At 40.8% G+C, this 25,420-nt stretch overlaps 1 protein-coding gene across 1 annotated transcript in view; it reads left to right on the plus strand.

Moving 5' to 3' along the window:
• PARVA (parvin alpha) overlaps positions 1 to 25,420 on the plus strand; it is a 742,770-nt gene that overhangs the window by 423,102 nt on the left and 294,248 nt on the right. The window contains exons 5-7 of the mRNA XM_044059394.1: positions 2,292 to 2,305; positions 16,932 to 16,961; positions 21,427 to 21,468. Coding sequence (XP_043915329.1) covers positions 2,292 to 2,305; positions 16,932 to 16,961; positions 21,427 to 21,468 — 86 coding nt within the window. The remainder of the gene's footprint in view (positions 1 to 2,291; positions 2,306 to 16,931; positions 16,962 to 21,426; positions 21,469 to 25,420) is intronic.

Here is a 25,420-nt window from a genome sequence, read left to right on the forward strand (position 1 = left end):
TTTTTTTTAAAAAGAATTTTTTTTTTCCCCAGGGTTCCCTAAACCCCTTTTTTGATTCTTTTTTGCCCCCTCCTTGCTTTTTGTTAAAGGGGCCTTTTTGAAAGGTTTTTAATTTATTTAGGGTGCCCAACTCTTAGTTTTCCAGGGCGACCCAGAAACTGTTTCTCAGGGGCCTAAAGGTGTTAAAGCTTCTGTTGTTAAAACTCCTGTACCCTCTGATAAAGAGGCAAGGGCTTTGGACAGGTGGGGTAAGAAAGTATATACTTCTTCCACTCTAGCCATGAGGCGTTGAATTGTCAATTTCATATGCTGAAATATCAGAATTATCTCCTTTCACAATTGAAATCTAAGGTGGATGCTTTGGCGGAAGGTATTGAGTGTAAAGAATTGCTGGATTTGGTTCATGTGTCTGAACAAGTGGGTAAGCATTCTTTGCAGTGTGGTTTTGATGCTGTTCAGGCCTCCTCGAGGGTGGCTGCTACTAGTTCTGTTCTTCGCAGACATGCATGGTTGAAGGATCAGAATTTAGCTGAGCATGTTAAGACCAGGATTTTGGATGCTCCCTTACAGTCTGATGTGTTGTTTGGACCGCCTGTGGAAGCAGTTTTAAAGAAAATGGAGGACAAAGCTAAGTCTATGCAGACTGTTAAATGTTATTTGCAGGTGCAACCTCCGAGATTTAGTAGAAATTGGCCTGCTAAGGGGTGGACATATCCTGCTTATGGTTCCCAGTCTAGGGGTAGATCTAGACGTGGTAGGGGCAGGGCTCTAGGTTCGTTTAGGCCTAGATCAGACAGTTCACCTGCTCAGACTTCTGGTGAGGGCAGGGGTCAGTCCTTTCGTAAGCAGAACCAATGACCTGCCTTTTCAGCTGCCAGTGGACTCTCGTCTGGCAGCTCCTTTGGGAGGAAGATTGTCTCTTTTCATAGAAAATTGGGATTTAATCACTCAAGACAGATGGGTGCTGGATATCATTCATCACGGGTACAGATTTTATTTTCACACAATGCCCCCTTTCAAAGGCATGCCAGATGTTCCTCCTCCACAAAGAAAAGAGGCTCTCAAGCAAGTTTCTCAGTTACTCCAGATAGGGGCTATTCAGCCAGTCCCTGTGTCAGAAAGGGGCTTCAGCATTTATTGTCGCCTGTTCCTAGTACCAAAGAAGGGGAACACGTGGAGACCAATTTTGGTTATCTATCCTCAACACTTATCTGGACATTCCCAAGTTCAAGATGTTGACGTTACAGCAACTGTTACCTCTGCTGGGCAAGGATCACTGGATGGTAACTTTGGATCTCAAGGAAGCTTACCTTCATGTGCCCATAAGGCTAAGTTGCAGAAAGTATCTGCGGTTTCGAACTGGAGATTTTCATTATCAGTTCTCTGCATTGCCCTTTGGCTTATCTACTGCCAGAGTATTCACAAAGGTTCTGGCTCCAGTGATAGCTTACTTCAGGCTTCAAGGCATTCAAATTTATCCTTACTTGGGCGACTGCCTGATTCTGGCTCAAGAAAGAACACCTTCTACAGCATCTGGAATATGTCATAGCAGTGCTAAGATGCCTAGGGTATTCTGTGAGCGAAATAAAGTCCAGTCTAGTACCCTCTCAAGACATGTGCTTTCTGGGTGTGAGACTGAATACAGCAGCCCAGATGGCCTTTTTAACCCCGGACAAACAAAAGAGTCTGTCACTTTCCTTCCATCAACTATCTCATCAGTCCGTGCTGACTGCAAGGACAGTCCTTCAAGCATTAGGGTTCATGGCATCTTGTATTCTGGTGCTTCCCAATGCCAAACTGCATATGAGGAAGCTGCAATGGTATCTCAAAAGTGTATGGACACAGCACTGCCAAGATTTGGACACTGTCATTCAAATAATACCTTGCCTTCAAAAGGAATTCTTGTGGTGGGCTCAGGAATGTCACCTAAACAAGGGACTCTCTGTGACCCGGCCAGAGGCGAGTCAGATTTTAACGACAGATGCCTCGGACACTGCTTGGGGAGCTCATCTAAATGGAAAGTGGATACAAGACAAGTGGCCTGCCAGACTACAGCATCTACATATCAACATGAAGGAGATGTTAGCAGTCCAGTTTGCATTGATGGCGTTCAAGGAGTTACTTCTTCCAGGGCAGGTGTTGATTCTGACAGACAACACAACTGTCATGTGGTACATCAACAAGCAAGGGGAACACATTCTTATCCTCTATGCAGGCAAGCAATGATTTTATGGGAGACTGCGTTAAGCCTGCAACTGACTCTTCAGGTAAGGTTTCTGCCAGGAGCACAGAACTCCTAGCAGATGTATTAAGCAGACAAATCATGGATCCCCACAGGTGGAAACTGGATCTTCATGTATTTCAGAAATTGACAGTGTCATGGGAACTCCAGACATAGATCTGTTAAACTTCTCCACTAAACCACCAGCTGCCAAGGTATTGCACAAAGGGGTTTCATCACACAGCTTGGAAAGTGGATGCTCTGTCTTTCAGTTGGAAAAACCTTCATGTCTATGCTTTTCCACCTCTACCTCTTCTTCCAAAGGTATTACTAAAGGTCAGACAGGACAGGCCAAGGATGATTTTGATAGCTCCAGATTGGCCTCGGCAACACTGGTACCCACTTCTAAGGAGTCTTGTAAAGAAGCCTCCATGGCCTTTACCTCTGATTCCTCATCTGTTATCTCAGAAGGACGGTCATCTGCTCAATGTCAAGCTTCAATCTCCATCTCACAGCTTGGCATATTCTGTGTTGAAACATGGAAGGTCTCAGCTTCCTCAACAAGTTTTAAATGTGATTATGGAAGCTAGAAGGCCTAGTACTAGGAGAGTGTCACAGAAAAATGGAAGAGATTTTTATTTTGGTGTACAGCAAAGAATTTGGAGATTTCAGAGCCTAATTTGAGTGTGGCTCTTCAATATCTTACTGAGTTATTGGACAAAGGTTTGTCTTTCTCTTCCATAAAGATTCATGCTGCAGCAATTTCAGCTCACTATGATTGTGACCCACCTTTGTTTTCGCATCCTTTGTTCAAGCAGTTTCTTAGAGGGCAAAGAATATAAGACCCCCACGTAGAGCTCCTACTCCTGCTTGGGATCTCAATTTTGTGTTGGAAAAACTTACTCTACAACCTTTTGAGCGCGCAGCTACTGCTGAATTGAAATATTTGTCATGGAAGGCGGCTTTTCTGTTGGCTATTACTTCTGCAAGAAGGGTGTCTGAGTTGCAGGCCCTTATGGCAGTAGAGCCCTTTTGATTTTCCATAAGGACAGGGTATCATTACGTACTAATCCTTCCTTTATGCCTAAGGTGGTTTCTAGTGTGGCTTTAAACCAAACTATTCATTTGCCTACGTTTTTGCAGATCCTCAAAATAAAGGGGAAAAGATTTTGCACACTTTAGATGTACACAGGCAATTGCGTTATTATTTGAGCAGGACTAAAGATTTTAGGCAGTCTCAGCAGTTACTTGTTTCTTTTGCTTTAAGTTCACAGGGCAAACCTGTGTCAAAACAAACTATTTCTAGGTGGATTGGCTTTTGCATTGCATTTTGTTATTCCCATCATGGCAAAGAGGTTCCAGCTGGGATTAGGCCTCATTCCACTAGGGCTACTGCCACTTCAACAGCATTTCTAAGGGGGGTGGCAACTAAGGATATTCTGGAAGCAGCTACTTGGAGTTCAGTGCATACTTTCTCTAGGCATTATCACCTGCCTATATACTCTAAGTCTAGAGCTGGTTTTGCCACAGCTGTTTTACAAGGCATGTTGTCAGCTCCTGCTACTTTATAATTTGCCAGCCTCCCTTACCTCTGCTTTGGGATTCTACCCAATAGTCAGGACTGCAGCAAGGGAAGACGAAGAACATAGTACAGTTTTGTACCTACCATAAATGTAGATGTTCGAGGATTCCCTTGCTGCAGTCCAATTTCCCCTCCCTCCTTCCCCTCTGTGTTTCAGGGTGCTTGTGTAGCTGCCTTTACATGCTTTTATTTTTTGTATATATATTACTGTATATATTGTACATGTTTATTGGTGCAGGTTGTTTTTGGGACTTGTCTTTTTGGGTCTTCTGACATCTGGGGCAAGAAAAGACTGAGGAAATGACGTCGGTCATGCGCATTAGTACCCTGACGTACTGGCGTCAGTCTTAGGCGCCATGACCGGCGTCAGCTCTCTGGTATTCGGGCCGACTGGGACGCGGACTATACCCAATAGTCAGGACTGCAGCAAGGGAATCCTCGAACATCTACATTTATGGTAGGTACAAAACTGTACTTTAATGCGGAAAAGTTGTCTTGTGATGCATGATGGTAGTATGCATTTCAGGACTAGTGCATTGACAGCCTAGATTGTATTTCTATAGCTGCATATTGTCTGACCTCAGTGCTTTTGTATCTCAGCAGTGAAGGATTAGTGATCTGTTGTCCATGATAGTAATAGAAATTCTCCATCTTATTTAGGTTGTGTCTGATTAAGTAGGTCACAGAAATTGAGTTTAGCCATCATGCAGTAGGAGTTTTACATTTTTTTTTTGGTCTTCTTGAAGCTGACCACCTGCTGTTCTCAGGGGCCTGTCCTCCTCTGCCTGATCTACTGAAGCCAACAAGCCTCCCCTATACTACTCCAACTCACATTCCAGCTCAGTGAGGAGATCAAGGCATTTTGAGGGAGTGTCATATTGCTACTGAGGAAGACTTTTAAGCCTGCACCTTCATTCGTCTTTCCTCCATGCACCTGTCTCATCTTAGGGAAGGACATGCAATAGATGTTGCTGGCATGTCATCCCCACCTCCCCAAGGGGAGTGCCCCTGCGCATGCCAGCCCCCACTAAGAGATCAACTGTGAAATGTATGCAAGTGTGCACCCTTCTCCCAGTATAAGCAAGCTCATCTTCCCAGCCTTTGCCATCAAGCAATGAACTGCTGATCAAACTTGGGTTTCATGGAGTGTTGTCATGGCTGTATCCCTCTATGCCACAGGAATTAACAAATCAAAAAATAATAGTTAATGGTATTGCAGTAATGCATATGGGAACCACCTTCATACACATAGTGAATTGACTTCACCTTCAACATAACTGCCATATCTTAGATGGTACAAGTATGCATATATTCATGTATTCTTTTAACATTTTTCTTTTTCTTAGTTTTCAGCATTCATAGTTTTCAGCATTCATTGTTATCTGGATATATGCTGCGGTCACCAGGACTCAGAATAATTAATATTCCTTCTGGCATGTTGGATAGTCTTGGATGAGCAAAGACTAGTTAGGGATGAGGATACTGTGCACTGACAGTGCGAGAGCCTTCCATTGATCAACTCTGACATTCCCAACACTGGGTGTATATGTTCTGCCCTTGTATAGTACCTGCTGTTTAGTGTCAACTTAGCAACTTTTACTCATGCTAGTCTGTTTATGGATTTTTACACACTAGGTGTAGACAAGCATAAACCATGTGGGCCACAGTATGTCAATTCATTTTAAGGAGTATCATTTCTGCTCAGCACAAGGACATAAAATGTCCTAGGATCAAACGCATAAAATTAAAAAAAAAAAAAAAAAAAAGATTCAGCTGGGTCAGAAAAAAGATAGCTATGTGCAGAAGCATGTAAGTTAGCAATATTACTAGCAGTCTGTTTAACAACCATGGTGTTATAATTTTAGGGTTTATGCTGTCTTTATAATTCCATGTTTAAAATGTATACAGTCAGGGGTGGTAGTTATGTTAGGGATATTAGCACCACAAGACTGACTTCCATATCATAAATTTCTGTCTGCTCTATCACCGTCCACCAGATAACCTTTTGTAACTCGTTACTTTTTTTTGCCATCCGAAGCATGACTGTCTGTGACTTCTGAATCCATCATCCCATCCAAGCTGATGTAACAAAAGTCTTAACTATCCTAGGGGGAATTTCTCTTTCGGAACAACGGCTCATCTCCCAAGTAGTGGGAGGTGCACATCCTTTGGTGACCCTGTGTAGGTGTTGAGTATTTTTTTTGAGTCTGCCTAATTTTGTCACTCCTTTTAGATTACGACCATAGCGTGCACCATAGACTTTCTGGGTTTTACAGTGACCAGGCATGCTTACTTCCAAACCCACATGTGCATTGACTGCAGTTGATTGGAAGCTCTGGGACTCTCTAGTTCTGTGACCTTTTTACCCTGGTATGTGCCAGAGTCACTGCTCATGTGGGAGTCCTGTAGGTGAGCCAACATCATGTACTTCACTACCTCCATCCAGGATAGCCTTCATCAGCCCTGGTTCCACTGTTCATACCAGAGTAGTTGGTGTTGCATTTGGGGTTCCATCCAACTGCTTCACTGATTTAACTTTATAGTCTTAACATACATGCATCTTCATCTCCCTATTATTTGCTTTTTTTCATCTATAATGAGGTGCAGTAAAGGAAATTTTCATTATTTTAGTCATTCTCCATTTTCTTTTCGGCAGTGTTGGTTTGTGAAGAAGGGATACATGAAGAGTCTAGATCTATTTCTGAGAAAGAAGCAGGATAGAATTCAAAAATACCAAATACTGAATTTGTAAGCCCTGTGTCCACATATCACAAAACAGAAGATAAAACAAGATGATGTATAATTCAATGGCAAAAAAAGTTTTCTGGGTATGCCACTGTGACTTCTGAACCAGTTCTGTGGGTATCATTAAGTACGGTCTATTTTAGGATACTGACCCTTAATCTTTCTGGGCTTTGTTGAGGACTTGTTTTCACTTTGTGCAGCCACATACCTCAGTTGACGTAATTAGCAAATGCTTCTCCCCCCCCCTGCATCTGTTTTGTCTACATACAGTGTCTTTTTGATATTTCTGCAGCCATTATATTTACATAATAATTGAGGGTATGATCAATGTATTTGTGTTTGAAGACTTTTTCAGTATTAAGGTATTAGGATGCAGTTGACATTGCTTCTAATCACCCTTTTTGACTGTGCAGTGGAAGAACCAGGAGCCTTGCTTGTGGTCTTCAGACCAAAGCTAAGAACCAGTTAGAATGGATTTGAATGGTCACTGATCATCTAGATCTAAATACTGTGATGGACCAACTTGTGCAGTATTGATATTCCAACAATCTGTGGGTTCCATATTTGAGGGCTCTTAAGTTTTATTGGATGTTAGTATGGTGTTGGGATTACGCAAGTCCATTTGAAGAATTTGGCCTTTCTCATGAGTCTGGAAGCTATGACAGTTGTAGATAACAAGTAGTAGATCACAAGTGATCAGTGGTAACCATAGTGAGTTATTGTGCTCCTTTCTTGGGGGGGGGGGGGGGCTGATGTGTTGATAAGATGCAGTTGCTATCTTCATGGGTAATCCAGTTGTTCAAAGTGCTCTTGGACTCCTGAGTATATTAGAGTTTGCTGCTATGTCTCTTGTACATTGTTTTATGACATTTGTATTTAGCATACTTCCTAATGACGATGTCATTGCCTTGTATTGATACTGTTTTGAATGTGTATGTGCGGTACAGGATTGTTCTGTAAGAAATGGTGAAAATGCTGACATTGTAGATGCCTTGTGTTACTATTGATACTGGAGATGGTCCATCATAGATTGAAGTGGGATGCCTCCAGCTCTGTTATATTCTCCCTGGTCTACAGGTTTGCTACCTGCTTAACCTCTGAATGGCTCTTTCGTTGCTGATGGATTAATAGTTTGGGATTATTTCTAACATTCCTAGGATGTGGAAGATAGTTGAATTTTGTGCACTTAAGGCCTTTTTTTGTGAGTTTGTCTTTATGGGTACAGTTCTAGGATTAACAAGTAAATAAAGAGCAGAATAACTACTTTTCTTTCCACCTTGATAGTCTAGTCACCCTTATGCTATTTTGTTTTTTCTCCTCACTCCATGCAGAGAAGACATTGAAAAGCTTGTCCCTTCCTAAGGAAAAAGTAGACTGTTTGAAAGTAGGGGCTTGTTTCCAATGTTGTTGTGTCTTTCGGCTTTTCCCGGTTAGGGGTCGCCACAGCGGAACTCCGGTCCGCTAATGATTGGCAGTAGATTTTTATGTGCCGAGTTGCCGGCCCTGACGCACAACCTTCAACGAAGGTACGCCCATTCACGCATGTCTCCACACAGAAGACGCTCTAGCTGAGAATCGAACAGGACAACGTCTTACTGTGAGGCGACAACGCTACCGCAGCACCACCACCGCAGTCGGCTTGTTTCCAGTGTACACTGTCTTTTCTCATGGTATCTTACTAAAAGCATTACTTCACTGTTGTGCTCATACTAAAGAATTTTAATTTACTTTTTAGGTGCAAAGTATCTTACTTTATCTTGGTTGCTTACAAGTGGCACAGATCTGGATTGTATGTATTTCACAGGCAAAAAAGTAGGGTGGTCTTAGCTTTATTTTATTTGATCTATTCACCCAATCTGTAATATATGATAGCTGTTTATTTAGCCCTGTCCAGCTCTTTGCACTTTGATGCCTTACTCGCCTTACAATCTGCAACTGGAAATTGGGGACCCCTCCTGTGTATCGGCTCTCCCAGAAGGGATCCCTCTGAGTAGGTCACACCAGTGAGTCACCAAGATTTGTGGATCTGAGAAGGGGGATGACACTGAAGGTGGCAGTGGAGTAGCCTGAGGTCAGGAGCAACAGAAGAAGAAAAAAGCTTGGATATTGCTCAGCAGATAGCCCATTATGTAACTTCTCCTTTCATTGTTTCCTCCCATGCCCTTTACTAGCTAGTCCCTGGGGTCAGTACAAACTCAGTAAAATAAAAGCAATGAGTAGTGTTTTCAATACAGGTTATACTCTGAGGAGTTAATAAGGGCATTTCCTCATTGTCATAATTCTTAAGACAATGAGGAGCTAATAAGGGCATTTCCTCATTGTGTTTAGGTTTATTACTGTTTTCTTTTTTTTCCCTCTGTTTCTTCTTCTTCTTTAGTCTTTTCCCAGTTAGGGGTCGCCACAGCAGATCACCTGTCCGCTCATGATTGGCAGTGGAGTTTTACGGTGTCAAGTTGCCAGCCCGGCACCCAACCTTCCACAGAAGGCACACACACGCCCACACTCGTGCGTAGGGCCAAGTTAGAGTGTCCAGTCCACTTTGGGATGTGGGAGGAAACCGGAGCACCCGGAGGAAACCCACGTGACCACAGGGAGGACATGCAGACTCCGCACAGAAGCCACCTCAGCTGAGAATCGAACCGGAGAACCTCTTGCTGTGAGGCGGCAATGCTAACTTTTTTTTCTCTGTTTAATATACCTTATTGACAAATGCAAGCACACACATGTACGCGTATACAGACACAGACACACATATACATCCTTCTGGTCTTGCATCAGAGAGACTTATTACACTTCCTCTGGTCCTCTGTGCTCCTCTCATGTCTTCTGTTTCACCTGTATGAGGCTGTGACAATCAGTGTTCCCAGATTCTGTCCACTGCTATGGTTTGTTTTATTAAAAAAAAGAATTCAACAAACATGAGAATGGATTGCTACAGTCTTTACTATGGCTTTCCATTTACTGTTTTTGATTTTCTGGATGCCAGACTAGTGATGTCCAGAAAATTCAGGGGCTCTATTTACATGTTTGTGTTACGTTTGATGAAAGTCTTTTTGCATGGAGTTAGTTTAATCTGATATGTACAGAACTGTGTCGACAGAGTATGGACTTGTATGGACAGATTTCTAGTATGTTTCATATTTAAGAAATGTGTTGATTGAGCTAATGTTGGTCCTGTAGTCTAACATTCATTGTTTGAAGTTTTGAGTAGGTACTGTGTTGAAATATATTGGTTTCTGAAAATATACTGTGTAAAGAATATGTTTATTAGCCTTTTTTGCTGGAATTCATGCTAGATTATATGTTGTTCCTTTGTTTAAAGTTTTCAGTCTCAAAATTTCAAGAGTCTGCAGTGCAAGTCCTGGAACCCTATAAATTTTATTTGCAGTTGTATGGCTGTAGCACAAGCGTTAAACTTAGTGTTTGACATTAAAAACATTTTTACAGGGTTAATTCCACCTGCACCCCTTCCCAGTTGTATACTATCTCTAAGACAGCTGTGTCTCAGTGAAGGTGGAATTCTCACAGCTACAGCACCTTCAAACCTTATATATTTTATTTAATCCCACTTAATTTCCAACTTTTCTGGAACTTGTCCAAAAAACGAGAATGAAGTAACGCCAATAAAGAGAATAAATTGCAGCTGCCCAAGAACCTCCACACTCACGTTGTGTCTTAAGTACAAGATAAACACCACCAAAGCGTACCGAAAAATCTTTTATTGACCTAGGTTTCGTTCATCCACGAACTTCATCAGAATACATTCAAATAATCATTCATTGCGTATTTATATCATTTGACTCATTCTTAATTGATTAATTGTTTCAAATTCCCTCCTTTTTTATTTAACTGGTTTAAAGGGGTAATGCTATATGTTGTTACAAAAACTTGCATCACATCATATATACACCTTCTCATTGTTATAAATACATATTTGTAAACTACCTTATTACATCCATTACTCTAAATATGCATTTTATAAGTTGTTTATTTTACCAAAAGTATACATGTCAAATATCAGTTGCTTATTAATTTTGCAATATTTATGACTTGTGCATACTTGACTTCTTATTTATATACATATATGTACATATTCTTTTTTCATTAATACCACTTAATGTTCATCACTTTTATATCAGCAAAAATAAATACCCATGTTTCATATTTATCTACCAATCTCTTGTTCATTCATAAGATATATCCTAAATACAAGTGTTACAAAATACTCCTAAGTTTATACTCCTTTTATATTCCATTTATGTTATTTATTCTGATTGTTGAATATTCATTTAATCCTGGACTAACATATGAATTTAATCCTATTTGCCATTTTAGCTCTTCACAATCTACATGATACTTTGTAATTCTTCCTTGTGGATCTTGTTGTATTTGATTAATAATACTAAATTTAAATAAATGATTCTTATTTTCTATAATGTGTCTTGCTAAAGCGTTAGTAGTTTTTTTATGATGTATATCTAATAGATGTTCTTTAATTCGATCCCTAAAGTACCTATTAGTTTTTCCTACATAAAAGCGCTTTGCATAGTTGACATAAAACCACATAGACAACATTTTTTGTATAACAATTATAATGTCCTTTAATATTAATTTTACTATCATTCACTAACAATACATTATTTGTCTGATGTATATGTCTACATACAGTACATCTCCCACATTTATAGTTCCCTTTTTGTCTATTCATATTCATATCTATAATGTTATTGTGTTCCAACAACTTTTTAAATGATGGATTCTTTTTATATACAAATTTTAATGGTCCTTGAAAAAATTCCTTCCATGTATTATTATTTATTATTAATTCCCAATTTTTCTTAATAATCAATTCTATATATTTATACGAATCATTATAAGTAGTAATATAAAAAGGAATATTGTTATGCTGTTTAATATTATCTATATCAAATGTATCTTTATTTATTATTAAATTATTGCTGCCAGATACCAAAATAGATGTGTATATGCCTTTGTATCTTTTTTCCTTCATATTTGTTCACAAAAACTTACCGGATACCCTCTATTTGTGAACAATTCCATGATGTACTGTAATTCATGATGAAAATCTTTTTCATCACTGACCATCCTGGCAGCCCTGACCATCTGTCCCTTAACTATGGCCTTTTTCTGATGGTCAGGGTGCCAGCTGTCAAAATGTAAATAAGCATTTGAAAATGTAGCCTTTCTGTGAATCTTTGTTTTCAAATTTTTTGTTTGTTCATCTAGTATAATGTTTATATCCAAATATGTTATATTATTTTTACTATATTGATGAGTAAATTTCAAAAATCTAACTGTTGTGTTGATGTATTCCAGAAAGGATCTCAAAGTATTTTCATCATGATTCCAAATAATAAACACATCATCAATGTATCTAGTATACATCTGTATATATTGATAATATACTGATTGAAACAAATAATTATTTTCCCAGTAACTCATGATTAAATTTTTTGATGATAATAGCTGCCTTCAAAAATAAATAATTATTTTTAGGACTATCTCCATCAAATTAATTAATGTATTAATTTTCTCTTGTTCATACAATTTTGTATCAAACAATTGCTCTTCTAGCCATATTAACCCTATATCATTTGGGATGCATGTATAAAGATTGCAGACATCAATTGTGACAAATATACATTCTCCTTCTATTTTGATTTTATTTAATCTATCCAAAAAATCCCATGAATCTTTAATAATATATGTAAATTTAGTCATGCTTTCTTTGAAATGGTAATCCAAGTAATGACTAATATTACAAGTTTTACTTCTTTTCCATCTATAGGAAATTGTAGATTGTTGTTGTGTATCTTTGGAATTCCAAAGATACCACTAATTATTGTGTACATTTTGAAAATAATCATGTTCTTTTTCTGATATTTCTCCCTGATATAACATGTCATCCATTGTTGTATCTATTCTCTTAAAGGCTATATTAACCTGATTCTTACTTACTTCCTCATAAGTATCACCCAATAACATGTTGGTCATATAATTGCTATAATCATTACTTTCAAGTATGACCATACCATTACCTTTATCAGGCCTCATAATTCTTATCTTAGTATTTTTACTTATTTCATCCAAAAGCCGTTGTTCATCTCGTGTCATATTATAATGCATTTGATTTCTATATGTTTTATGAAATCTTCTCATTTCATGTTCACTAATTTTTTCAAACATATTTATATCTTGGTTCATGGGTGGATTGAAGGTACTAGGTTTAGTGAAGATCTTATTGTGTTCATTAAAAATTTCCGTTTCATTTTGAAAAAATATTTTTAAATTTAATTTTCTTGTAAATAATTTTAAATCAATGATAGATTCCACTAGATTTCCTTTTTTACAAGGGACAAAACTAAATCCCTTAGCAAGTAATTCAACATGCTCTTTTTTTATATTAAAGCTGGAGTAATTAAAGACCCTAAAGTCTTTATTATTATTAGTCATTATCACAGGATTATGCAAACTTGCCCGTACATTGCTATCAAATTCAATACTCCCATACCATTGCCATCATGTTGTACACCTTCATTACTTAAAATGTATATATCTGGATTACTATCTATAAAGAAGTTGACTTCATGGATATTATTATCGTGATACTCTTCTTGTACTTTAATTTTCCTGTTCTAAATGTGTGTCTGCACTTTCTATCTTATTGCACATGATATCTTCATATTCATATGTGCTTAGATTCAATAATTCATGATATACTTCATAATTTGTAGATTCTAAAAGTGACTTCTTCACGGTATTATATGAAGTTATACAATGACCTAAATTGTCATTAATTGTCAAACTCACATTCTCATTGCTTATCAGATTTAAAGTGCCATTGTGCTTATTAAACTCGAGGTCTTCATTATTATGATTTTGCTTATGTGTACAACCATTATTATCAGTGTCCATCAGCATTCCTGTATCATTCACTGTACTCACATTATTGTAACTACGATGTTCATGCAATTGTACATTACTCAGTTGTATTAAATCAATATGCCTATCGTCCGTCTTTTTCAACAATTCGGCCTGTACTAACCTATTACTTATTCCTATTTTTTTATCATAGTTAAATTCTTGAACTAATGTCCCCCCCATCTTTGCTAAGGTTACATCGTCAAGCATACAATCAAGTCGTCCTTCTATTTTTAAACTTTCCTGACTGTTATACAATGCAGATGTACTATTACAATACATATTAACCACATCTTTACAGTTCTTATTATTGATGTGATTGTTAGAAGTACTCACATGTGAAACGTTTACAGCATGATAAAGATGTAAGTCATTGTGCTTCAGTGTACTTTGATACAAATAGTTCTGCTTGTTTTCGTGAAATACTGCATGGTAAGTTATTTCTTTTCCACTTTGTTCCCTAAAAATTGTTTTTGGTTTGGCTCCTGTAACCCAATGTTCCTGTTGAAAACTTATGTTTTATTCGGTCAGACCTCCTTATACCATCCGTCGCCATGCTCCCATTGTTGTATCCGTATCTTCCGTGTGCTCTGTTGCCATGGTTTGAGGCTGTACTTTGAACCGATTTGGGATATGTTTGTTTGTTGGCATATCTATTAATGTCTCTTTCTATTTTAGAATTTTTCTTGTGAAAAAGAATGTCACAACTGTGTGTGACATCGGCAATGATTGTGAGTACTGTTCATAGTTCTGATCAAACAACAAATCTTTAGAGATGTCTCCGTTAAGAACTTCAAGTTCATTAAGCAAATTTTCAATTGCAATGTTGTTATATTTAATGATGATTTCCATTAATTGAATACCACATTTATCAAAGAAGGCGTGTAATTCGTCAAGCATTAATATTTGTCGTTACTACCATTTGGATATCTCGAAGACCCTTTGGAACAATACCCAATTCTATGTTTCTAGTTAGGTAGCTATTTTCAAGTTGTGTTCTTTTTAACTTGAATAGCTTTACTTCGAACACCTTTAACATTTCTTGTGTTGATTTACCAGAATTTGTTGTTTCCAAAACTGTACGTGGTATTGTAACATTTTGTTGAAAACTATAAGAATTCTTTCTTAAAAAGTCAAAGGCCTTCCTGAATTACCTTGAGGTGTGGTATTTGGTGGTGTAGGCTGCGTTAGGGTCCCCTGTGTTATTCACCGTTTCCGCTTCTTTAGATAGAATTTGCTGAATGAGAACCGAATGTTCTCTAAGGGTTTCCTGAATCTGCTGCAACACACTCCCGACGTCTACTGTGCCACTCTCGCCAGCCATAAACACTAATAACCAAGTTCAAACACAAACTGTTTGTCCAAAAAACGAGAATGAAGTAACGCCAATAAAGAGAATAAATTGCAGCTGCCCAAGAACCTCCACACTCACGTTGTGTCTTAAGTACAAGATAAACACCACCAAAGCGTACCGAAAAATCTTTTATTGACCTAGGTTTCGTTCATCCACGAACTTCATCAGAATACATTCAAATAATCATTCATTGCGTATTTATATCATTTGACTCATTCTTAATTGAGTAATTGTTTCAAATTCCCTCCTTTTTTATTTAACTGGTTTAAAGGGGTAATGCTATATGTTTTTTCTGGAACTTGCACTATCGGGTCGGGAATATACAGCCAGAGCTGTATCTTGCTTAAGTAACATCTGATGTCATTTCTTGATCTGATGTCCCAGAACTCCTTGCTTCTTTAATTTGAAGAGCAAAAAAAAAAAAGAAAGAAAATTGATGTCCAAATATCCATTATCCTGCTCCGAATGTAGCACCCGTCAGACCCTATTCTCACTGATCTCTGAGAGAAATTAAAAAAAAAAAAAAATCTGTTCCTTCTCTATATGTTTTGTGCTTTAAAACTATGCAGTGTAGCATAAGGAAATTGGGGACCCGTCATATGCTTGCTACGTTTAAAAAAAAAAAAAAAAAAGAAAGGCAAGTCAGGTAATGGACGTTTACCTTGCAGCCCACTAAGAGCTTCAGCCCTGACACCAGTTAAAGTAACTGCAGATCACCTCCCCCTCACACACACCTTGAACCCAGGGCGGCTGTCCCCTTTGCACCACCCTAGCTATGCTAAGCTATAAAGCCGAGAACCTTTTGTTTTTTGAAAATACTGATGATTAGATGATAGTTGTAAACCCCTGTTTGCTGTTTGTTACTTTAAAGACACACACATTTTAATACAAGGTTTCTGCATGTGTAAAGAAGTAATTTAAATCAGCTATTTAAGTGTCACTTTTAGTTTTATTTATGTAGTCATTGTCTGTTATTGGGAAAAGCCTTCTCTGTATAATTTACAAAAGTAAAAATGTGAATTATGCCCTCTGCATTGGCACGTTCTCAAATGATTGTGATCATGCATACACATAACTGATATTTTCACAAATGCCAAATCTTTCTTTTACATGTTTATTCCTGACCTGTGTCAATGAATAATTTCAGATTAGAGATGCCTACCCATCATTATGTGTGAGATATTGTATAAAACTGTAATGAATATTTTCACCAGCTTCCATGCGTAAATATATCCAAGATTAAAAAAAAATACTTTTGGTACACTCTGTAAGAAATTTGGTCACTTTTACATCATGTAAACTTTGTTGAATTTGTCATATGCCACTACTGACAGTTGACATTTTTTAAATTAAAGTTCCTTTGTCTACTTTTCATACAGTGTGCTTTGGTAGAGCGAGCCTAAGCCATAATACAGTACTGTTCTGAAATGCAAAAAAGTTTGATCAGAAGATTGTGAACAGATGTTTTTGCGAGTTTAATTAGTGAATGTTAGTCAAGCTTCCTGCACACCTCTTAGCCGCACGCCTCTCAACCTGTCTGGATTTTTGCCTCATATTTTTGGTTTGTTCATTATAAAAGGTGTTGTCTGATGGTGAATCATTGAAGACTGACATCCCTAAATAATGACAAACATTTGAGTTTCAGGCTTCATATCCTTCAAAAAATGCATGCTAATGCAAAACCAGTTATTCTAGCAACTTTTTAAGTTTATAAGAGAAATAATTTAAAATCTGACCCTGAATTTGGGCCTTTGTCCCTCCATTGTATTTGGCTTTTTCCAGATTTCTTGCACTAGCAGGTTGAGAAGTATTCTTATCCTTATATAATTACCTCTAAGGTTACCTTTACTTGGAAAAAAAGAGAAATGTTTTGTTTGTTTTTTTTACACAAAAGAAAAAAAGGTATGCCTTACCATAATGTTCCATCTGTGTTGTTGATCTTCTTTTATTCATCACATACGGGTTCGGTTCCGAGCCCTCAGAACCGAGTCAGGCTTGTAGCAAGCTCGCGCTAGCCAAATAAACTCTCGAGCTAAGTGTCTACCCAGAATGCCCTTCTCCCTGTTACCTCAGATCGAGTTTGTTAGAAAAAAGTAAATAAAGCTGAGGCCACTTCTGCACAGATACTCTAAGGCACCACATAGACCCAAAGCATCCCCCAGGAGCCTTTGGAGGGGATAGGAGGGTGGGAAGGGATGAATGAAAGAAGATCAACAGCACAGATGGAATGTTATAGTATGACATAACTTCTTTATCTGATGTTGTTAATCTTCTTTCACTTCTTGACGTATAGGACAGAATCCCAAGCTACCTTGAGGAACCTGGGCGGCCCTTATGGAAGAACATTCCTGAGTACCATTGAGCCGAACGAAGCTCTCCCTCTGAAAACCAAATCCAATTTGTAATGATTAATAAAGGTATGAAGCTTAGCCCAAGTAGCTGCTGCGCAGATGTCCATAGAAGCCCAGGAATGGAACACTATAGATGTTGCCATAGACCAGCTGGAATGAGCTTTAACCCTAGGCATAGGCCTATTGTTCACAGAATAGATTAAACATATGCATTCTCTTAGCCATTTTGACATTGTGATTTTGGAATGGGCATCTAGGCCCAGAAAAGGAGATGAAAAACTGTTCAGGCTTATGAAAAGGCTTAGTCATGTCTAGATAAAATCTCAATTGCCTGTGCACATCTAGGGTGTGAAGGCAATACTCTCCTCTACTGGAAAAATTTGGAAAGAAGACTGGAAGGTCAGTGGCCTGGTTAATGGAAAAATCAGAAATAACATTGGGGAAAAAAGGATGGATTTGTCCGAAGTAATACTCTGTCTTTATGGAAAACTAAATAGGGCCGTTTTATACACAAGGCCTGCAATTCTGAGATTCTTCTGGCAGACGTAATGGCTACAAGAATAGACATTTCCAAGACAAAACTTTGTCACATTTTGCAGCCGGTTCAAAAGGTTTTTGTGTCGAGGAGTGAAGGACTAGAGTAAGGTTCCAGGGTTCTAGAGGTTGTCTGATAGAAGGCCTGATACGAAAAATTCCTTTAAGGAAGGGTTTGCATAAATGTAAAGACATCAGAGGGGAGCCATCTATATCATTGTGGAAATTAGAAATCACCGCTGGATGTACTCTTACTGTAGAGGCAGAGGCTCCTCTGTCAAAGAAACTAGCCAAGTACTGGAGTACCGCAAAAGCTGGAGCCGAATAAGGGTCTAGCCTGTTTTCTTTAGACCAAATGGGGAACCTTTTCCATTTGTCCAAATATAGCTTTCTTGGTGGATGGTTTATGAGAGGCCGGGATGATGTGTCTAAGCGAAGAGGAGAGAATAGCTTGCCTGGCAACTAATGGAAGTGGAGAAACCAAGCTGTCAGCTTGAGAGTGGACAGATCTGGGGGGGGGGGTCAGCCCTTAGGGATGAGGTATCAGATCTGGAAGGGGTCCAGGATAGCTGCTGCACTTGTTTGAAGGAGAGACAAAGAGATCGCAGCAAGGCTGGCCCCAGTGGCTGAAAATACCCGTCACCACCTTGGGGTTGAGGGACCACTCGTGAGGCAGGAGAATGCATCTGCTCAGCCTGTCCACAATTACGTTGCAACTCCCTGGGATGTGCGTTGCTGTCAGAAAGTGGTTGGAAGCTATCGCCCATTGCCAGATTCTCATGGCCTCTCTATACAGAGGGTAGGACTTGGTTCCTCCCTACTTGTTGATGTACGAGACCACTGACATATTGTCTGACTGAATTGCAATCTTCTCAGAAGGGAGAGCTGGATGAAAAGTCTGCAATACTAACAGCACTGCTCTTGGTTCCAGAATATTGATATGCAGGTGGGCCTCTGAGGAAGACCATGTGCCTTGGACTGTCTTTCCCTGAAAATGGCCCCCTCACCCGATCAGGGAAACATCTGTGGTCACAATGGCCATGGGCTGAGGAGATTGGAAAGGGTGACTCTAAAGCGCTGCGTCTGGCCTCGTCCACCAAAGAAGGTCCTCCTTGCAAGAGTTGGTTATCCAAATCCAGTAATAGGGCAATGGTTGGGTAATCACTGGCAATGAAGAAGCCATTGCAGGATCTGCATGTGTAGCTTTGCTAGAGGCACGATTGGTAATGAAGCTGCCATTGAACCCAGGGCCTGAAGTACTTCTCTGACTGAGACTGTTGTTTGGCAGAGTGTCACTCGGTTCTGGAGCCTGAGACACTGTGGTCTGTGATCTGGTAGCAGTACTAGACAGGACTGGGTGTTGAAAACAGCTCCAAAGAACTCTATCTGTTGCATAGGAGTGAGCTTTGACTTCTCCCAATGTATCATGATTCCCAATACTCTTGCTAGAGAAAGAGTATGATGCAGTGCTGTTACAGAAGACGCTTGGTGGGAGCAGTGAGGAGCCAATCGTTCAAATATGGAAACACCCGGAATCCTTGCAGTCTCAAGTGAACTGTGACCACTGCTATGCATTTCGTGATCACTCTGGGGGCTGTAGAGAGACTGAATGGCAGGGCACGAAATTAGTAGTGACTGGCCCCTTGCCAGAAGTGAAGTAGACTCCTGGAGCATTTGCCCGTCTTGGTATGGTAATACGCATCCTGGGGATCGTGTCTTCCCAAAAAGGGAAGAACAGACTGAACCGTGACCATCCAGAATTTGGTTTGTGTGACTAACTTGTTTAAACTGCCGAGATCCAGAATGGGTCTCCAGTCCCCTGTCTTTTTTGGCACCAAAAAGAATCTTGAGTAGAATCCAGATCCACATTGGTCTGGTGGCACTGGTTGGATGACTCTCTTTCCTAACAGCTGTTGCTTCCGCCTGACTGGGTGGAACGTTGGGAAGCTTTCCTGAAAGTTTTAGTTGAGAAGAAAGTAGAGTGAAGTAACCTCTGGTGATGATTCTTTGCACCCAACGATCATTGGTAATAGAGAGCCAGGCAGCTTGGTGCAGAGAGAAAACTACCCCAACTGCTTCCAGAGGAAAGTAATTGGGCAGCTCCTCAGCAGCGCTGATAACTGTCCAGAGAAGGAATCCCTGAAGCCTTGATTACGGGGATGCCCTCTGCCTCTGTAGGAACATTTTCCAGAATTGTTACCCCCTCTGCCCCTGGGGTATCATTGTCACGAGCGGCACGATTCTTTTGTGCCACAATTCTCTACTCCTCAGATTCCTAGAGAATGTATGAGGGTTGGAGGATCGTAGGCCTACGGCAGACAGGGTCTTTCCATCTGGTTTGCACCTGGCTGTGTCCTTTACTTTGGGACCAAAAAGGGATGATGCTTCAATGGGGGCATTCAAAAAGGAAGACTTGAAGGAGTCCGCCAAGTCACAAATGCGCATCCAGGCATGGTGCCTCATGACAATGCCAATCCCGCTGCTCTAGCCACCCCTTCAGTCGCATGTAAGATCAACCTCATGGATGAGTTGGGTATAGATTCCAAAGTTGCAAACTGCGAGGCCACTTTATCCCTGACCTCATCAGACAACTGTCCTGCGAGTGTTCCAGATAGTTCAGTGATCAAGTCCCTTTGGAGACTCGTAAAATCTGCCATATAGTTCAGGGATCATACAGCAAAAGTCCCTGAAGCAAAAGCTCATTTTCCTAGTCTGTCCACCGCCCAGGACTCCCTGTTGGGCAGATAAAAAGTGAGACTCTCTTCAGCCAAGTCCTTCTTTGTGGCCGCCACCACCATAGCATCAACTGGCAACCCTTTGTACCAATGTGGGCTGTCCTCAAAGGGGGGGGGGTTTGTCTGGTCTCCAGAGAATAGCCTCAGTGGTATCGGGGGTTCTTCCATGCACACTGCACGATGAGCTGGACAAGTTTGTTGACAGGCGGGGTCACCCAAGAGGTAGAAGGCCGGGCATGAAAGCCTGCAGGAACACGGACTCCTCAGTTGAAGGGTTGCTGGACTTCCAATCACCTCTCTGTTTCAGCATTTCCAGGATATCTCTGAAGGAGACATCATCAGGATGTTGCGCTTCACCATTATCGTAGTCCGTGTCTTCTGTCAAGGACTCCTTGGGCGAGTCCATGTGTCTCCTCTTACATGTCATCTTCCAAGGTGGCTCATCAGCAGGATTCTCTGAAGAGGACTCTGAAGAATTGGTTCCCTAAAGCAGGGTGTCCTGCTTCTCCTCCCGGTGTCCTGGGGGGGTGGTGGTCTGTGACAGCTAAAGTATGGGGGAAGGAAGGTGTGGATCGAACACCATAGGAGTGCTCTCAGCAGCAAGAGCCCTCTCCATCACACGGAATGCAGGTCTGCATGAAGAGGGATGGGAGCCCAGAACCAAGAAGGACAACCTCGGAACCGGGGTCACACCCCGCTCCGAACATGCACCCACGGGTGGAGCCTCAAGCAGGATTGGTGCAGATGTGGATAACAGCACAGAGGATGGGATGGAGGAGAAGGATGGTTCCATACACCAGCCCGAAGCACCTGTTCCCCAGATTGAGGAAGGATCGTGCAGGGACTGAGGACTAAAAGGATGAAGTCAGAGCCGAAGAGTGAAATGATCGGCACTGAGGTAATGGGTTCCAAGAAGTGTGTCGGAGCAGAAGACTTCAGATCTGAAGGGGTCGAAGGAGGAGAATAAGATTGAGTCCAAGGAAAAGTTAACCCAGGTCCACCAGGTGAATGGGTCTTGGAAGAAGTGGATAACCCCCTGGCTGTCAACAGCTGGTTCCCAAGACGCACCGCATCATGTTTGGAAGGGTTCCTGGTGGCTCTAGTGGATACTGCAGAAGAGGAATCGGGACCTTCAATAAAAGGACTATACCCTTGACCCAGGAATGGGTCTATAGAATGAGAGTAACGGGTCCGTGGTACCAATACTGCTGGACCCGAAGCCTCTAGTTTCAAGACTGGCATTAAAGGTGTCAATTCTGGTCTTGTGAATACAATAGTTGGTGCCAAGGTGCCACTCGGAGCCGAGGTAGCAACTGGAACCGAAGTGGTAGTGAGATTGATGATCGGTTCCAAAGGCTGTGTCTGTGCCGAGCCTGGCAACTGTGTCGAAAGTGTCAACATGCTCTGTGCCAAGGAACCACTCTGAGCTGAGGTAGCTATAGGAACTGCCATGGTGGTGTCCAACATACTTGGAACCGAGACAGATGGAGCCGAGGAGGCTACTCTGCTCTGAAGGCAGTTTTGCTATTTTTGGTTTCACTGGTTTGTCCTTATCACCCGATGGTGAAGAGGAGACCGAGTGAGACCTCTCTTTGCCTTTAATCACAGGGGTTCAGACCTCCATCACAGAAATGGCCTCTGAAAAAGGGGACCTTAGTACTCCTTTCAGAAAACAATTTATTTTTGCGCTCATTAAGAGTGCGCTGGCTGAAACTCGGACAAATGTAGCACTGTACAGAAAGATGTGCCACAGCCAAACAGTACACACAATCATCATGTAAGTTGCTATTAAGTAATCGACGTTTACAGAAGAGACATAACTTGAAATCTGAAGTTCCCTTCTTTTCTAACATCATGACAGGAAAATTACCATAAGAAAGAAACAGTCAAACACAGTCATAAAAATACCAACACAAACCAAGAGAAAAAACATGTAACTATCCCTTGGAATCCACTGTTATTAGTCTTAAGAAGATATGATTAAACTGAAAAGGAGAAAATAACTTGGGTAAAGAAATACCACAAGGGGAAAAGGGCATACCAACAATGGTACTTTAAAAGTTACCAACGGTAAAGATAGGCAGAGTAAACAAGGGTAGAGTAACTATTTATCGAAGAGCAAAGGAGAATATCCAAAGATTATTGCTCTGAAGTCTTAATAAAATGTACTTGGCTGAGTGCTCTTCTGAAACTCGGCTGTACAGCTACACGGCAAACGAGATCTCAAGTAACAGGGAGAAGGGCATTCTGGGTAGACACTTAGCTCGAGAGGTTTTTTTTGGCTAGAGCGAGCTTGCTACAAGGCTGACTCATACCCATACGTGATGAAAGGAAAGAAGATTAACAATATCAGAGTAACATTTATGCATGTTTACTTGTCTTTCATGAAACCGGGAAGATGCTGCTCTTTTCAGTAAATGGTGCTTAAATTCATACAGTTTGAGCTTATGGTTTGACCAAAATCCTCTGCAGCACTGTTTGCAGATAGAAAACCCACTCACTCTTAAGTAAAGTTCTAAAATTGGCTATACTAAGCACATCTTGCACTTACTGTATGCAGCATTCAAGTCAACATAGTCATCAACTCCCTTTTTCCCATTTTTCTACATGGGTTCCAAGCATCGTGTTAACTGTCCCCATCTCTCTCGAGTTAATGCCACACTCCTCCCTTCTGTAAACTCATGCCTGACTGTCACAGATCTTGTCTCACACAATCTGTCCACCTCTTTGCTGGATGTTCTTGTTTCCTCTTATCTTCCTATCTGTCCCAAATGTTCTTCACAACATTGCCTTCTGCTTTTATGCACGTGTGCCTGAACCACCGTAATCTGTTCTCTTTGATCTTTTCTGTAATTGGAGCTACTGTGGCTTCTGCAGTTATATCCTCACTTCTTTGTCTGTCCCACAGTGTGCATCCTACCACCCTTACCATACAGTAGTATTGGTTGCACCACTGTCTTGTACACCTTTCGTTTTAGCTTCTTTGCCATTCTTCTGTCATTCACTACACCTGAGGGTCTATGCAAGTTGACTGCAGTCCCTTGGATTCTAGCTTTGACCTCTTCATTCAGCCTTCTTTTCTTCTCAGCCACCCCTCCCAGTGTCTTCCCTTCTATCTCAATTCTCCGCTTCTTCCGTTTTCCCCAGTTTGCTGCCATTACCACTGTGTTATCTGTACTTAGTTTCGTCCCATGTGCCTTAAGTTTTGCATTCCATTCCCCCATCCTTTGCTGAAGTTCTTGCTCAGAATCTGCCTGTAATGCCACATCATCTGCATACAGCAACTTTGTTGATCGGTCCCTTCAGACCTGTTTGCTTATGTAGTCCATCACCAGTGCGAAGAGCAGTGGGGTCAGAGATGAACCCTAGTGCACACTCACTCTCACTGGGGACCCCTGTGCGAGACCAAACACTGTTCATACTTGAGTCATTGGGTTCTTGTACATAGCCTGCACTAATTCTACAAATGTTCCTCAGACTTCGAACCACCGCATTCTCATATCTAGCTTCTTCTCAACTATCTGTCTCACTGCAAACATCGGATTCAAATCAGGATGCAGCAAAACTGACCCGAACTGTTCATCTCCCATACCCTGTGTGTTAGTTTACCAATCACCTTTTCCAGGCCACAGTTGCGGATGTTCCCTTTGTTCTTGTACACTGACATGAGTATGCATATTCTCCAGTCATCCAGATACACCTTTCTCTCCACACTGCTGTGAGTACCCTCAGGAGCCATTCCTCTTCCTATCCCACCCAGCAACTTTATCATATCTGCTGTTTCCTCATCAGAGCCTGCTGGTTTCCCTGACTTCATTTTCATTAGTGCTGTTCTTACTTATTTTAGGGTGGGCTCCTCTTCTCTCATTGTGGCTGTGTCTGGGGAAATACAGTTTCTGTGGGGTTTTCTTCATTCAGAAGCTGATGTAAATACTCCCTCTGCCTTTGATGTCCTGTGGACTGGTGAGCAGGTTGTTGCTGGCACCACTAATGAAGGGTGTCTGACTATCTTCTTTATCTTTCTGTCTTTGCCTTTCAACTTGATATAGTTTATTTGTGCCACCTACTGACTCACTTTCCAGAAGCTGACAGCCTCTGATGCCTATTATTTGCTATTGCAACTCCTTTCTTAGCTTCATTGTTAACCAACCAGTATTCTTTCCTAGCCTGGTTGGTCTTTTCTTTCTCCCACTTTTACTTGCACTCCTCTTTTCTTTTGATGACTTCCTAGACTTAGCTTTTCTTATGTACCTTATTTCCATACGTGGCTCAGGCATACATATCTGTTCTGTAGTCCTCACACATGCTGTTTTGAGGCTTTGCAGTTCTTCTTCAACTCTACCTATTTCCTCCTCTTCTTGGGGTGCAAGAACAATGAGTAATTCCTTTAATTGTTGCACTTTCTCTCCAGTCATCTTCCAGGTCTTCAGCCTGGTGTCTGATCTACCAGCCTTCTCTGACCACTGGCAGTAAGTGGTTTATGGTGTGGCCCAACTGTTTCACTGGGGATGAGTTTACAATAATTGATTCTACCCTGATGCCCTTTCCTTACTAGGATGAGGTCTACCCGAGGCGACTCTTGTATATAATTTTGTGACGGTCTCTTTTTCTGAACCATGTGTTGGCTACTATCAAGGCATTTGCCAGACAGAAGTCTAGAATGGCCTTGCCTCCTTTATTCCTGTTGCCCTACCCACGTGGTCCTCGTATCCTGTTCTGTCTGTCCTGATACGTGCATTGAAGTCTCCCGTTATCAGCACCAGTTCATATTGTCCTGCTTTATCTAGTAGGTCATGCAACTGCTGTCTGCATGCACTCTTTTCCTGACTATCACAACCCTGCTGTGGGGCATAGGATTATGAATACTGCCCTATCTGTTGCACTAGATTCTGATTACCATGAGTCTGACACTAATTCTGATGATATTCCTCACTGCCGTCTGAATCCCCTCTGTCA

Source organism: Protopterus annectens, chromosome 17.part0, assembly GCF_019279795.1.
Source record: "Protopterus annectens isolate FY-2018-M chromosome 17.part0, PAN1.0, whole genome shotgun sequence".
NCBI classification, from domain to species: Eukaryota; Metazoa; Chordata; order Ceratodontiformes; family Protopteridae; genus Protopterus; species Protopterus annectens.